Below are 15,389 nucleotides of genomic sequence, written 5' to 3'. Positions count from 1 at the left end.
CTGATCAGACAGGCTAACAAAAAAGATAGCAGCAAGACAGTCTGGGAAACAATGACACTTTGAGGATTGCTATCTGAGATGAACCACAGAGTACCTTTAATATGTTTTTGTTCCTCCAGACCCACCCCCTCTTCTTCTAAGTTGGGAGTAGCAATAATTTTAAGCTCTAGAAATAGAAAACACCTTTAGCAAAGCTACCCTATGACTATGTATTAGAAATAATGATTGTTTGGGAACTCTTGTGAAATGGCTTAAGACAAATAATAAAAAGAGTTAGCTTACTGGGTTTCTAGTAACAAGCATGTAAATATATTTTGGCAACAGCAACTCTGTTGTCTTATTTTGTTAGACAAAATTATTTGTTTTAAGAATGTGTATATTTTCACCAGGTGGTGGGTGGTGCATACCTTTAATCCCAGCACTCGGGAGGCAGAGACAGTCAAATCTCAGTGAGTTTGAGGCCAGTCTGATCTATAGAGCAAGTACCAGGACAGGCTCCAAAGCTACACAGAGAAACCCTGTCTTGCAAAACCAAAAGCCAAAAATAAAAAAAAAATGTATTTTTTACATTAGTGGTGTAATTTTATGTTATATAACATAACTATAACATACTAAAAAGAGTTTCTAGCCATTATGGAAAGATAGAAAACATAGATACTGTCAGATCCTTTCTGGCCCTGGTGGTTCGTGATTTGGTCCAATCAGGCCTCAGGTATATATCTACACAGTTTCAGTCTAGTATCTACCAAACACCAGGAACTCTTATAAATGATTTGTTAAAAAACTTTAAAGCATGCACTTCTGACACCCCCAGCAGTGATCCCTGAACCCCTGGCACCCCCAGCAGTAATCCCTCCACTCCTGGAACCCCAGAAGTGGACCCTGAATTCCTGGCACCCCCAGCAGTGACCCCTGTACTCCTGACACTGGCAGCATTGACCCCTGAACCCCTGACACCCCAGCAGTAACCCTTCCACTCCTGACACCCCCAGAAATGACCCCTGCATTCCTGACACCCTCACCAGTGACCCCTGCGCTCCTGACACCCCAGCAGCAACACGTGATCTTCAGGCAGTTAGTCATTCTCCTTTATAATCACAGTCCTGGCTTGATGACTACCTGTGCATGTCAGTGACTCTTTCATTTTTAAAATTGGAAAACATGGAGGTCGCAGCCCATCCACCATGTGTAGTGAACTCAGGAATCTGAGCTTGGGATACTGACTGGCCCTCTCTGAGCCTCAGTCTTCCTGTCTGAAAGAGACACTGAGGACACACATCTTACTGGGTAGGGCTTAACTGAGGTGACTTCTGTTGAGGGTCTGGCCCACATGACAGGTGAGCAGACTCTCAGAAGAATTATTTCTCTTGCACATTGCCTCTGCTTTCTCTATTGCCCTCTCTCTCCTGTCTTCACTGCATTATGTAGAAAGAGGTGTTTCTTATTTTGGATGTCACATTTCATGAATGGCAGAGGGATACTGTCTACCAGAAATATTGAAAGTGGGAATCTGGGAAGCTCTATGCCCAAGCCACCCTATTCTCATCAACAGTCAGCTCACCCAGAACAGGCCGGGTACAAAACTGCATGTTCTTAGTCCACCTGCTATACTAAAATGGGGGAAAAGGCTCCCTAAGTGACAAGTACATTTTAGAAAATCCATCTGTAATTTAGTGGCGTAGTGAGTAACCTTCGGACAGGAAGACTTCCACCTTGCCCTGAACCCACAGCAATGTAATGTGGTGCACATTGGGCTCTTTTAAAGCAATGAGCTTCCAACCAGAGCACTGCTTTTGGATAGTAAGCAGCATAATGTTCTCATGATACAAGGCAATAACACGGTGCATACGCATCATTATTTGTTTTTGAAAGAAAAGAACAGCAACCACCACTTCCAGTTTGACAACCATGATTTCCAAATGGGCGTGTCAGGGTTGAGTATAGCATAAACAAAATCTTTCTATGTGAAGTGCCTGCATAAAGGGTAGATCTGCCAAGGACCATTCCAATGAATCTGAAGTCTAGCCCAAGGTTCCCCGTTCATTCTTTCTGCACCTGCTGCAGGATGACAGGGCGGCTGGGTACCCTTCAACAGAGACAGCAGTCAGAGACTGTCTGGCTTCTTCGTCTCAAAGGTCTTCATTTTAATGCAAAGCCCAAGACTTTTGTGTTACCATCAGGCCTTTCTGGGAGCTGCTTTGAAGTATTCCTCCCTTGGGATGTCGGATACACCTCCATACCATTTCTGGAGCCAGACGTGCTCTACCCACATCTTCATGAAGAACCATTCATACTGGCGGGGCCACTTCCTCATCCCTGGATGCCTGAAGAGGCAAAGAGAGAGCCCAGTGAACCTGCAATCGTCAGTGGGTGTATTTCAGCCTGTCCCAGCGGCCTCCCACCTCTAGGTTGGATTTGGGTTCAACCACCCAAAAGGTAGAAGCTGATGATCTGGGGACCAGGGGCTGGGGGAGCCTTAGTAAGGCAGGAAGCCATAATCTCTAAACTGAGTGACTAAGAGTTCCATTCTGGAGCCAGCCTCTGAGGTGTGAATCCCAGTTCCATTGTTGATGAGTTCAGATACTGATGCTGTATCCATGGTAATCTCCTCACCTGTCAGGTGGGTGAAGGTGATGATGCTCACTCATCACAGGGCTGTATGGGGAGCAAGCAGGAAGTGCATACTGAAATAGCATTCGAGTCTAGCCAGTGTCCAATGGAAGCTGATGATTTCCGATGGGAAACATCAAGAAAGACCATGTGTGTTTCCGTATGAAAGGTAACAGAATGATGAGCCCGTGAAATGCATCTCCTCATGGGGAGATTTCCAATTCTGCAGGAAGCTGAAAGCCAGGCAGCATGGACAGGGAGCTCTACTTCCCCCTGATATATTGATACCTGCCTTCCAAATGCATGGTAATATCTTTGGAGGCAGGGGCTATAGTTGGTCTATTTTTTTTTAACATTTTATAAAAATAAAAATTTCCTTCACATCTAAAGAAAGTCAAAGACCAACAGCAAACTAGAAGAACATCTATAACAAAACAAATGCCATCATGGTCTTCATAGAAATGCTTGAGCATATCCGTGGCACTGGTGGGGCTAGAATGGTTCAGTTGCTCTCATTGCAAGGCACATGGGCTGGTTGGTTTTTGCCAGTTAGACAAGGGCTGGGGTCATCTGGGAAGAGGAAACTTCCATGGAGAAAAATGCCTCCATCAGACTGGCCTATGGGCAATTTCTTGATTAATGATTGATGTGGAAGGGCCCAGCCCATTGTGAGTTGGTTCTGGGGAGTATAAGCAAGCCAATTGATCAAGCCAGAAGAAGCAGGCCAGTAAGTACCATTTCTTTACCATCTCTGACATCCCATTCATTCTCGTCTACTTTGGGGGAAACAATTTTTTACTGTAATTTTTTTTTTTTTTTTGTGTGTGTGTGTGTGTGTGTGTGTGTGTGTGTGTGTGTGTGTGTGTGTGAGAGAGAGAGAGAGAGAGAGAGAGAGAGAGAGAGAGAGAGAGAGAGAGGGTCTCACTATGTAGCTTAGTTAGGCTGGCCTTGGATTCACTACGCAGTTCAGACTGGCTTCAAATTCTGACTCTTTCTGCCATGGCCCTCCAAATGCTAGACATGCACGACCATACCTAGCTTCAGGGAGTCCAATCTTAAAGCACCTTCATACCTTGAAAACATGGCTTGCTTGGCGAATTCTACTTCCCCTGGCGGCACCATGATCATCCGGCCAGTGAGCGTTAACCGGGCACATCGGGGGTCTTCTGGGTCGACAATGTTCTTTCTACACAGGAAGAACATTGTTCACATGTTAAGGCAGTGGTGACACAAGAGCCTGAAATACCAAGGATTTCATCAAACACATAAAATAGTCACATTGCTGACTATACCACTGCAGATTTTTATATTGTCTGTTACCACTGTAAAATATTTTGTCATGCTGGGCGTTGGTGGCACACGCCTTTAATCCCAGCACTCGGGAGGCAAAGGCAGGTGGATCTTTGTGAGTTCGAGGCCAGCCTGGTCTCCAGAGTGAATGCCAGGATAGGCTCCAAAGCTACACAGAGAAACCCTGTCTCGAAAAACCAAAAAAATAATTTTTTTTTGTCATAGGCAGTGTGCACTTTGTACATAGGCTAGATGCCACCAGGGTAGTTAGGGGACAGCTGAAGTACTCTAGGCTAGGGTCCTCATGCCATGGGAATGGCGATTCGTGATTGTTACTGTGGTAGTTTGGCCTGTGTGGTATGGACTTGGTCCCCAGCTTGGCAATATTGAGAGACAATGGTAACGTTGAGATGGAGAGGGGAGGGTATCTAATGTTTCATGACAGTGTCCCCATGTTAGCTGAAAGCTCAAAGTGTGTCTCGGGGAACCCACATTCAGGAAATTCCTGACTGTGTCTGAGGCTGGGGTTCAGCTCCATCCTCACTGCTTAAGACAGCATACTTGAACTGCTGTCTCTTTGTCCATCTGTCCATCAGTTCTGACCATGTTTGTAGACTTTCCTCCTTTTTTCTGTCTCTGCAGTTGACTCAATCAATGTCATGGCCCTCCCACAGCTCACCTGGAAGACCTGTGGCTTTGTGTCTCCAGCAACACTTTGACTGGGTGTCTTTTATACTTTTATTTATGTGTGCAAGGGTTTTGCCTCCATGATATCTATGTACCAATCAGAAAAGGGCATTGGATCCCTTGGAACTGGGTTGCAGATGGCTGTGAGCCACTATGTGGGTGCTGGGAATCAAACCTGGGTGTTCTGAAAGATCAGCCAGTGCTCTTAACCTCTGAGCCATCTCTCTGACTCTCTTTAGCAGGCTTTCTTAATATCTTACCAGCTGCAGTGACTCTGTATCTGTACTGGTCCTCTGCCTCTGCCTCTCACGAGGTTGCTTTAACCCTTTGGTATCCATTTTGTAGCCTACATATATTTCTGTATGGATATAGACAAATGCAATCACATCACTATGTGACATGCAAAGCAGGACCTGCGACTTTTCCAGTTGAGACTGGAATAAATGAACCTGTGTTCGCCAAGGGGCCAGTGATCAAGGGAAGTTGGGATTGCTTGGGAAACTGCAGCCAAAGAAAGGAAGGTAACTTGTTATTTACTGTTATTCAATAACTTCTGACATTGTGGGAAGATACGGGAATGTCCATCTAGGTTCTCAGACAGCATCTTCACAGCACGTTGTTCCCATTGTGACATCTCGTCCCCCAAATGAGGCATAAGACCCCAAGGGAGCATCTCAGCTTTCTCTTGCTTTTCTGTGTCGGAGATGTCCACAAAGAAATTTTCAGCTTGTGTGATCATAAGAAAAGTCCCACACCATGCCCTGGAGAGAGGAATGCTGGCCAGAGACGCCTAGACAAATGAGCTAGGCAGAGTCTGCTGTCTCCCCACTGTGCCCATTCTCACACAGATGCTTTTCTCAGTCACTTTCTACCTGCCCGTCCACACTTCATCCATCTAAGTCTAAATTTGGGTAATTCACCTGGGGCCTTCAAGTCATCAACCTGAAGACTCCAGTGTCACATAAAACTATGACTAAATACACTCGGCACTATCATCTCCTTAGAGTGTTTATTGTTGAAGGGGTGTCACCTTGTGATGGCATACTGATCTACTGAAGCCAAGAAATCATGGGGTTAAAGAAAGCAAACCCAGTTTTATTTATGTCTAAAATAGAGCTATAAACTGAGAAACCAAGAGTCAGCAAAACTGCAAAGAGAGCTCTGAGAGGAAAGTCGCTGAGCCGCTCCTGAGTTCAGCCCTTGGAAGCTGATGCATATCAGGCTGGTACTTAATTTTGTCAGTTCATTGGAATGTTCAGGACAGGAGGAAAGACTGGCCACTCCGGTATTTCTCAAGCCTTGAAAGGCATTGCTTGGTTCCTGAAAAGTGTTCCTTCAGGCAGAATCAGTTCCAGACAGTGTGTCTGTGTGGCTGTCCCGACAGTCAGCAAATCTCTAAGGCTTAGGAGTCACTCCTTCCTGCCCCCACCGTGTGTGTCAGTCTGTCTTTCTCTCCACTTCTCCCCCTTCCCTTTGTCTATTCTGTAACCATTTTTGACTTATTTTAATAATACACATCATGCAACCTTGCCAGACCTTGAAGTTTCATAATCTTTGCCCTTTTCTTCTTCATTTTTTATAGGAAGACACAAGCAGTGAAGCCCTGCCCCCTATATTACTTCGATGCCACACTCTTTCCTCCTCTTGGAGCTACCTTTAATTTAGTGTTTTACATCTAGACATGTTTTTGTATTTTATTATTTATAGGTACCATCAAGCAATATCTTGCTTCCTGTGCACTTAACACAGTGTGCATATATCAAATCATAACCCTGCAACTTGATGGTCTCCACTCGATTTATGTTGAAGATTTATTCGTGTTGACAGTGGGTAGTTCTACTCCAATTACTTTTGCCTTGCCTATAGTAGTCGATGGTAAGGACATTTATCACATTTATTTATTCATTCTACTTTAGCTGCCCCATTTTCAATTTAATTTGGCTGCAAATGATTCTGTGGTGGTTATTGCTGCCTGTGACTCCCCGGGCATAGATCTGAGAACTGCCGTTGGTTGGCATGATCTCTTCGGGTTTGCAAAGTGCTTTTGCAATTTATATCCTAAGCAAGAAGGACCTTGCAGTTGTTTATTCTCTCTGATTTTAATACAATAAAAGTTTTTCCAGCTGAAAGTTTCAGTAGTGTTATAGTTGCATCTCCTTGATTGTATATAAAGTTAAACATGATATACATTTCTATGTTTATTGCCCATTGGCTTTTTCTTTTCCTGTATATTTTTCTGTTGGCTTGAGTGGTTTGTCTTTTTCTTACTAATCTATAACCATGCTCTCACATTTTCAGTCTTCCCTGTCTCCAGATATCTATATCTTTAACATGCAATAGCCTAATTAGGGTTCTCAGATGAAAATTGCCTGGGCCATACTCACAGGAAGAAAAAACTTTTGTTATTTATTAGAAGTTCAAATACACACAGTCAGTTCTTCATCACTGAGCAAAATAACTTAATGGAGGAGGATTCTCTTTGGTCTGTGGCTTCAGAGGTATCAGTCTGGCTTCAATGGAGCTATCTATTACTGTGGGTCCAAAGGGAGCTGAACCCTCTATTTGGGAGCATGAGAAGGGAGGGGCTGCTCACTTCATGGTGGATGAGAAGCAGAAAGCAACAGGAGAAAGGGACAATAATAAGGTATATCTTTCTAGGGCATGTGATCTACTTCCTCTGTGGTGGCTATTCTTGGTTGTCAACCCGACTGACTACATCTGGAATTAACTAAAATCCAAGTGTCTGGGTACACCTGTGGGGAATTTTTTTTTCTTAGGTAAATCATTTGAAATGGGAAGACTCGATTTTAATCCTGATCTTTTGAGGTAGGAGATATAGTTTTAATCCGGACAATACCTTCTATTGGCAGCCTATATAAAGGATATAGAAGAAGGAAGCTTGATCTCTTTGCCTGCTTGATCTCATTGGCAAGTCCATTTCTTCTTTGGGATTCTGGTGTATACTGAAGACCAGCTGAGAGATCCAGCCTCGTGGACTGAACTGCTGGATTCTTGAAACTTCCATTGGTAGACAGCCATTGTTGGACTAGCAGGACCACAACCTGTAAGTTACTCTAATACTCTCTCTTTCTCATATATATATATCATGTGTCTGTGTATTTATATTCTATCAGTTCTGTCCCTCTAGAGAACCCTGGCTAATATATCCTCTAATCTATATGCTCCACCTTCTGGAGTTTTCATCAGGTACCAAAATTATGCTGTCAACTGGGGACCAAGTTTTCACACATGAATCCATGGGGAGTATTTTGTATCCAAACCATGCATTCCTCCTGGGCCCCAATGACTCACAGACATCTCTTAGTAGCAGTATGCATCTCCAATATTCCCCAAAGTCTGAACGGTTCTAGCATGCCTTAGAAGTTCAAGCCCAAAGCTTCTTTTAAGACTCAAGGCAAACATAGGGGCTAGCCTCTGTAAATTCAGAAGGCAAGTTACATACTTTCAATCTACAATGGCACAAAGCAAACATTCCCACTTCAAAGAGGAAGAGTCAGGGAACAGAAAGGAGGGGTGTAAGGAAAGCAAGACCAAAACCTAGCTGGGTAAACATTAAACCCTGCCAACCCATATCCAGCCCCTGGGCATGTGGTGGTGTGAAGTTAGCTCCACTCTGCAGCTGTGGCATTTGCAGCCTTCTAGGTTTCTCTCTTGTGTTTCCATTTGCTGCCTGTCGTTTTCCCTAGCAGTTGTTTCACACTTGGGGCTCCAATGTCCGAAGTGTCCATTGCGGCTTAGGGTTCCCCCTCAAAGCTTTATTCATTGCCCTTTCTGGGGTTGCTGGAAGTGATTTCAGCCCCACTCCCTATTTTCGGGCCTTTTAACTGTCCTTGGAAGCCTGGTGTAAGCTTCATGACCCCATCATTTTTGCATATTGCATGCATGCAAAATCAGGATGCATGCAGACAATGTCAAGTTCTACTATCAGATTAGCAGTAGCCAGTCCTTCCTGGACCATGTCTTGGTAGTCTCTGAGTGCCTATATGGCCACAGAGTGAAATGAAGTCCAGGAAAACAGCTTCCTCTGAGGTCCTTTTTGAACAGAAAAATGCTCCAGAGTCCTTGTCGCCAAGCCAAGTTTCCAAACAAGTTTATTCCTTCACATCTTTAGGCCTAAAATGGGTGGCATCTGCCTAATTCTCCAGATGCCGTTAAAGAATCTTTGCTATTGTTCCGGTGCAAAGTAGCAAGTTTCTGTTTTTATTGGGGCTGATGTGTTCTGCAATGGTGCTTTCTTTATACCCAGACTTGAACAACACTTCTTTCCTTGTCTAAACAGCAAATTGTTCAAATCTTCCTAATCTTTCTTTATTTGCTCTCAAATCTCATTATAAATCATTATTTTAAAAACCATCCAGAAAAACCCACTACACAGCCCAGATGCTGAAAAGCCTCCCATAAATTGTCAGGGAATGGACAGAATGGAGACCAGATCTCTGTCACAATGTAACACCGTCTCCAGTGTACTCACAATAGAGTACTTACTTACTTACTCAATAGAGTACTTACTTGCTCCTACCTGATGTCAAAATGAGCAGTTTTGCTGCTGCATTCTGCTCAAGCAGAATCGCCTACTTAGCTTTGCTCACCGTGTTTTTTGGCGTCTCTGGAGCGTATTTCCAAACTTCTAGATTCCTCTAGCAAAGCAGTTCCAAGAGCTTCCAAAGCACGGAATAGATTTTACCACAATTTTTTTCACTGAGCAAAAGCAATTTAAAGGAGGGTGGATTTGTTTTGTCTCCTGGCTTCAGAGGTTACCACTCACACTGTCTGCTACTTCTTCTGCTGTGGGCCCAAAGGGAAGAGGAATATCCTGATGGGTAGCATCTGGTGGAACAAGTGAGTTCACCTAAGATGGACATCAGGCAGAGAGCTCCAAGAGGAGAAGGAAGGGACAAGGGCCATCCTTCCGGGGCTTGTCCCAAGCGGCCTACTTGTGCCAGTTAGGCCCACCTCCTGAGCTCTCTATCTCATTCCAAAGTAGTGCTACTTTCTGGGGACCCAACCTCTACCAATGTGGAGGATACTTACAGGCCGTTATATATGCAAAACATAACTGCCTTTTAGACATATACAGTCCTGGGGGGATTGTGTGTCCACAGACTTGTACAACAGTCTAACTGTAGACCATGTGCATTACATGCATCAGTCAGGCTGGATGATGAATGTAAACTTTACATGGGATAGCAAAAGTCCAACTGTCAGCAGCATCACTATAAAGATGGGCAACAGGGCTAGAGGCCTTTCTCTGCTGGATAGTGAGCTCAGCAGAAGTCATTTACTAAAGTAATTTGGTATGTGAACAGGGATAGACAAGAAGGCCTGGAAACAGGCCTTCTATTAGGATACCTGATATTTGACAAAGACTTAAAACAGAAACCAGCAAGTAACATTTCATTTTTCAATAACTAGTGCTGAAAAAGTTGGCTGAATAGAAAAAGCTTTAAAACCAGATCCAGATTGAAATGAACCAGCATAGTGGAACATGCCTTTAATACCAGCCCTCAGGAGGCAGAGGCAGGTGGATCTCTATGGGTTTTAGGTTATTCTGGTCTACAGAGTTTCAGGACAGCTAGAGCTATGTAGTGAGAACTTTTTTGAAAAAACAAAACAAAACAAAACAACCCCTTCTAAATCATTATGTCACTCTGCATACAACTGAGTTCTAAACAGAATTGTGAAACAAAACTTTACTGCATTTGAGATGAAATATGGGAACTATATTACGTCTGTAGCTTTACATTGGAAAGGGTTTCTTAAATAAGACAGAATGAATAGATCATATAGATTTCTTAAAATGGGACTGAGAGGATGGCTCCATGGACAGGAGGGCTTGTGGCATAAGCAAGAGGACCTGAATTCAGATCCCAGCATCCATGTAAAATCTGGGCATGGTCCTCCATGCCTGTAACCCCAGCACTGGAGGGAAGACATAGTGGATCCTAGGAGATGGCTGGCCAGTCAGCCTAACTGAAATGGTGAGCTTAAGGGTCAGCAAGAGACCCTACCTCCTAAGAGAGGGTGGGGAGCAGTGGACTCTATAGTATACAGGAAGACAATCCTTGTTCTCCCATGGCCTATGAATGAGCATGTACACTACAACCACATATATACATTTGCATCACACACACACACACACACACACACACACACACACACACACACACACAAGTAAACTTTTCCCATAACCAACTTTCATCTGCCTCAGCCTCCTGAGTGCTGGGATTAAAGGCATCTGCCACCACACCAGGCTCATAACTAAATCTTTATAAATCTATCCTTTGGGCTGTGGTGGTGGTGTATGCCTTTAACCCAAGCACCTGGAGTGCAGAGACAAGCTGATCTCTGTGAGTTCAAGGCTAGCCTGTGTTACAGGAAGGTCCAGATTATCCAGAGCTATGCAGGGACACCCTATTTCAAAAAAAAAAAAAATCCATCCTTTGAGGGACTACTAAATTAAGCAAATAAAAAACACACATAGGTTTATGATGTCATAACAACATAATTTCTGTAGTCTTTACAGTTTCCACAGATGTAGTTAGCTATATGAATAGACTTCCTTTTTTTCACACACAGCTCTTCAAATCTAGATGGGTAGCTAAGAATTGTGGGTACAGCTTTGCTAACAACTTATTTTGGACTTCCGTTTCTGTGTGAACTATTTTGATATGTACTTTTTCTCCTAACAGTCTAGCTGGTATTAAATTTGTATTTACTCTGTAATATGATGGGACAGATGGCACCCAAAAAAACACATCTCGGGCAAGCTATCCTCTGGCCCTATGCTCGTGCACACATATGCACACATTTCCACACCCATGTAAACAGAATCCTATTTCATACTGTAAACAAACAAATTCTGACTGGGTTAACTACTTAAAAGTGTGAAGCAGCATGCCAACACATTGGCAGGATGTTCATACCACATAATTAAACTTTTGGCCATCAGAAAGTTTCACTACCTTGAAAAAAGTCAAGACGGAGTCTTATGTAATATTTAACAAGCACTGGATCTCATCCTAGCACCTTTATTATCTTCCACAGAGCAGACAGGAGGCTGATCTGCTGCACATATTCAGAGTAGAAGGGCTGCACAGGTGTCCAGAGACAGGGGTGAGAGGTGCCAGTTTTGAGTTCTGCTGCCACCCTTACAGAGAGAATAAGAAACTACCACAAAAATTAGGAAACAGGAAACTCAACCAAAATGATACCAACACTAGCTTGGATGCAGCCAAGGTGGTCGCTAGAGGACAATCTGTAGCCCTGAGTGATTAGACTTCAGTGACTCTGAAGACAGTGAGTACCCCATTCAAGGAGTCAGAAGCAAAACAAAGGGAAGGAAGGGAAAAATGCAGATACCAACAGTGTTGACTCCAAGAAAGAACAGAGACATGCAACACAACCCACAATGAATTCTTTGAAAACTGGCAAATCGATAATGAAAAGAAAATGAAGGAACAAACAGTATGACAAATGAAAAACAGAACACGAAACATGAGCATAAATCCAGAAGGAAAACAATACAAGTATCTTCATGTAAATACACTTGAAGATGTTTTTAAAGTATCTTGCAAAAGAATACCATAAAGTAACAGAATCTGGTGAAAGTGTACTTACAAAGCTACTCTGGGACTTAGTGACTTTATGTATTCATTGTCTAAACACCCAGTGAACAGAAAACTAGCCGTTATGCAAATGGTTGCAAAGATTTTAAAAATGCTCTATTGATTGTGCTATCTCCTCAATTCCTACTTCTGACTTTTTCATATAGATAATTAAAAAATGCCAGCACTTATTTGAGCAATTCTCTTGTAACAAATTTCTATGTTAGTGAGGTTTTTTTTTTTTATCACTGTGACAAAAATATCTGAATAAAATAATGTAAAGGGGGGGGGGGAGATTTCTTTTGGCCCCTGGTTTCAGAGATCGCTGTCCATGACAGCCTGCTGCCATTGCTGTGGGCTTGAGTGACTCCATGTTATATTGGAGGATTGTGGTAGAGCAAAGCAGCTTACCTGGGGGGCGGGGGAGGGGGCAGGGAGCAAAGGTTGGCAGGGGGAGAGAGAGGAACCAGGAGCAAAGGCATGTTCCCAGTGTCTCACTTCCTCCAACTAAGCATACCCCTTACATTTTCTGTCTCCTGAAATAGCACAATTGGCTGGAGACCAAAGTATTCATCAATGAGCCCATGGGGGACAATTCCTGTTCACACTATCACATGCTTGAACATGCTTAAAGCGAACAGTTGACACTTATGCAACTATCGCCACCATCTTATTTATTTATTTATTTATTTATAGGATTCATTCATTTTTATTTTATGTGTATGGGTATTGTTTTAGTTAGGGTTTCTAACTAACACCATGACCACAGCAACTCTAATAAAGAAAAATATTTACCCGGGCTGGCTGACAGTTCAGAGGATTATCCCATTATCATTTTGGAGGGAAGTATGGCAATGTGCCAGCAGACATAGTGCTGGAGAAGAAGCTGCTACATGTTGACATGCAGGCAACAGGAAGTAGACTGGTCATGGCTTGAGCATAAATAAGACCTCAAAGCCCGCCTCCACAGTGACACACTTCCTCCAACAAGACGGCACCTACTCCAAAAAGGCTAAATCTAATAGTGCCACTCCCTTTGGGGGGCTATTTTCTTTCAAACCACATGTGTTCTGCCTGCATCTATGTCTATGCATCACTTATGTGTCTGGTACCCACAGAGAGTAAAAGAGGGTATTGGATCTCCTGGAACTGGAGTTACAGATGGTTGTGAGCCATGTGGGTACTGAGAATGGGACCCATGTGCTCTGTCAGAGAAGCCAGTCTGTTCACAACAGCGGAGCCATCTTTCCAGCCCTGAAACCTGTTTTTCATATTCCTGCATCACCAAGGGCACATCTATGTTTATAGCAGATGTGGGTTGTTGTGGTATTGGAGGAGATTAATCTAAGAGGGTAGTGGATGATACACAATGTGAACAGGTATCAAGTTACTCAAAAAGTTGAAAGCACATTGGAAAATTCAGGTTTCAATGGAGACTGGCTGTGTTTGTTACAGATCTTCTATCAGGAAACCCAGGAGCATAAGGGAAAATATATTTCACATTTCACCATCTTTAATATGATCAAACATGACATCCTGGGTTTTATCACCAGGGGAATGGCAGTAGAGATGCTGACGTCTGTCGATACCATAGTGAAAGCCAGGCTCCATTTTAATCAGACCGTTATCTTGTGGGATATGGAAACTGGTTCAAACCTCCTAACCTAGTTAGTTAGTCAGTTGTTTAGTTTTAAAGTCATCTCTAGTTATTTATCATGGATATATTTTAGACTTTAGAGGTAGATTAATCCTCACAATATCCATTTGATGCAGCAATACACCAAGAACAGCAATGGGGCTGTCAGCAGAGTAGTAACTTAGAAGGCTTGGGCTGACAGGTAATGGTGAAGGATGGAAAGCTTTTCCCCAAGGTCCTACACAAGGACAAGGATGGCCTCTAGCCACTTCTGCTCAACATGGTACTAAAGGTCTTAGCCAAGAAACCAGGCAAGAAAGAGGATATCCAGGACTAACAGAATGGCTCAGCACCTAAAGCTACTCACCACCAAGTTTGACAACCTGAGTTCCATCCCTGAGACCTACATGTAAAAGGAGAGAACAGAGTTCCCTCTGACCTGCACATATGCACGAACACACACATATACACATACTGTGGCACACACAAACACAAATAAATAAATGTAAGAAAAACATCCAAATTTCAAAGGAATCAGTGAAATTAAAAAAGAAAAGAAAAGAAGGCTTGGGCTGTTCAAACCCAGCATAATCTAAGAAAGGTTCATCTTCAGGAGAACTGACCCTTGAACAGTTCCAGGATGACAATCTCTGAGTCCTTTGAGTGCCCTGCCTGAGGACCTTGGCCACACCACATCATTTGGTCCCTTGGGAACTTAAAGTCTAAGTAGCTGAGATCAAACACAGCTACTGTGTTGTGCATAGGACCAGGTTATACTTAAAACCCAGATTACCTGAGTCCTGAAGCTTGGTTGGCAATACTTTGCACACATTTCTATGTGTCATTGCTTGGAAAATTGAATTTGCCCCATGAAACTCCCGCTAGGCAGCTTATATCTGGTTTCTCTTGGACTTCATGCCACACACCTTGTGCTTTTGCTGATCTACCCTGTCTGTATTCAGTGAACTGGCTCTTGACCTTTTGAGCCCCGCAAGTCCTTCTAGTAATTGAGTCTAGTTATTGAGTTTGGGGGAGCCTTGGGGACCCTGACACTCCTGACCAAGCAGACACTGACAACTCATTGTAACACTGATGACAGATACCACAAAACAGCTGTCTGGAAGCATGACTCAGCCCTAATCATTCTCATTCATTATGTTCAAGTCTTGAGAGAGATGCCTCTGTCAAGCCAGGAACGTGTTTAGCACAGACTTAAGGAACTTGTCTTTACCTGCCTGGAAGCTTTTCTTTATCACACACCCTGCTGAGCCCTGACAAGAGAGGGCAATAGTGGCCATGCCAACTTATTCAGATAAATTGCTGCATGGAAGAACACTGTGTTCTGTCCAAAAGTATTATCATCTGTGGTTTTTTCAACACTACAAAAGTCTAGTTGCTGAGTCGTGAATTTTTCTTGTGGACTGAATACAGAATACAATCACAAGAAAAAATAGAATTGCTGGCAGTCATGGTGCACGCCTTTAATCCCAGCACTTGGGAGTCAGAGACAGGTGGATTTATGTGAGTTCGAGGTCAGCTTG

The 15,389-nt window shown here is 43.3% G+C and overlaps 1 protein-coding gene across 1 annotated transcript in view; it reads right to left on the bottom strand.

Annotated features, from left to right (window-relative positions):
- Window positions 1-2,176: 2,176 nt before the first annotated feature.
- Window positions 2,177-15,389, bottom strand: part of Creg2 (cellular repressor of E1A stimulated genes 2) — a 33,229-nt gene continuing 20,016 nt past the window's right edge. Inside the window, exons 3-4 of the mRNA XM_027386788.2 lie at window positions 3,683-3,796; window positions 2,177-2,324 (exon numbers count right to left, since the gene is read on the bottom strand). Coding sequence (XP_027242589.1) covers window positions 2,177-2,324; window positions 3,683-3,796 — 262 coding nt within the window. The remainder of the gene's footprint in view (window positions 2,325-3,682; window positions 3,797-15,389) is intronic.

The sequence above is a fragment of the Cricetulus griseus genome (genome assembly GCF_003668045.3).
Source record: "Cricetulus griseus strain 17A/GY chromosome 1 unlocalized genomic scaffold, alternate assembly CriGri-PICRH-1.0 chr1_1, whole genome shotgun sequence".
Classification (NCBI taxonomy): Eukaryota; Metazoa; Chordata; class Mammalia; order Rodentia; family Cricetidae; genus Cricetulus; species Cricetulus griseus.
This window is presented reverse-complemented; position numbering and strand designations above follow the sequence as displayed.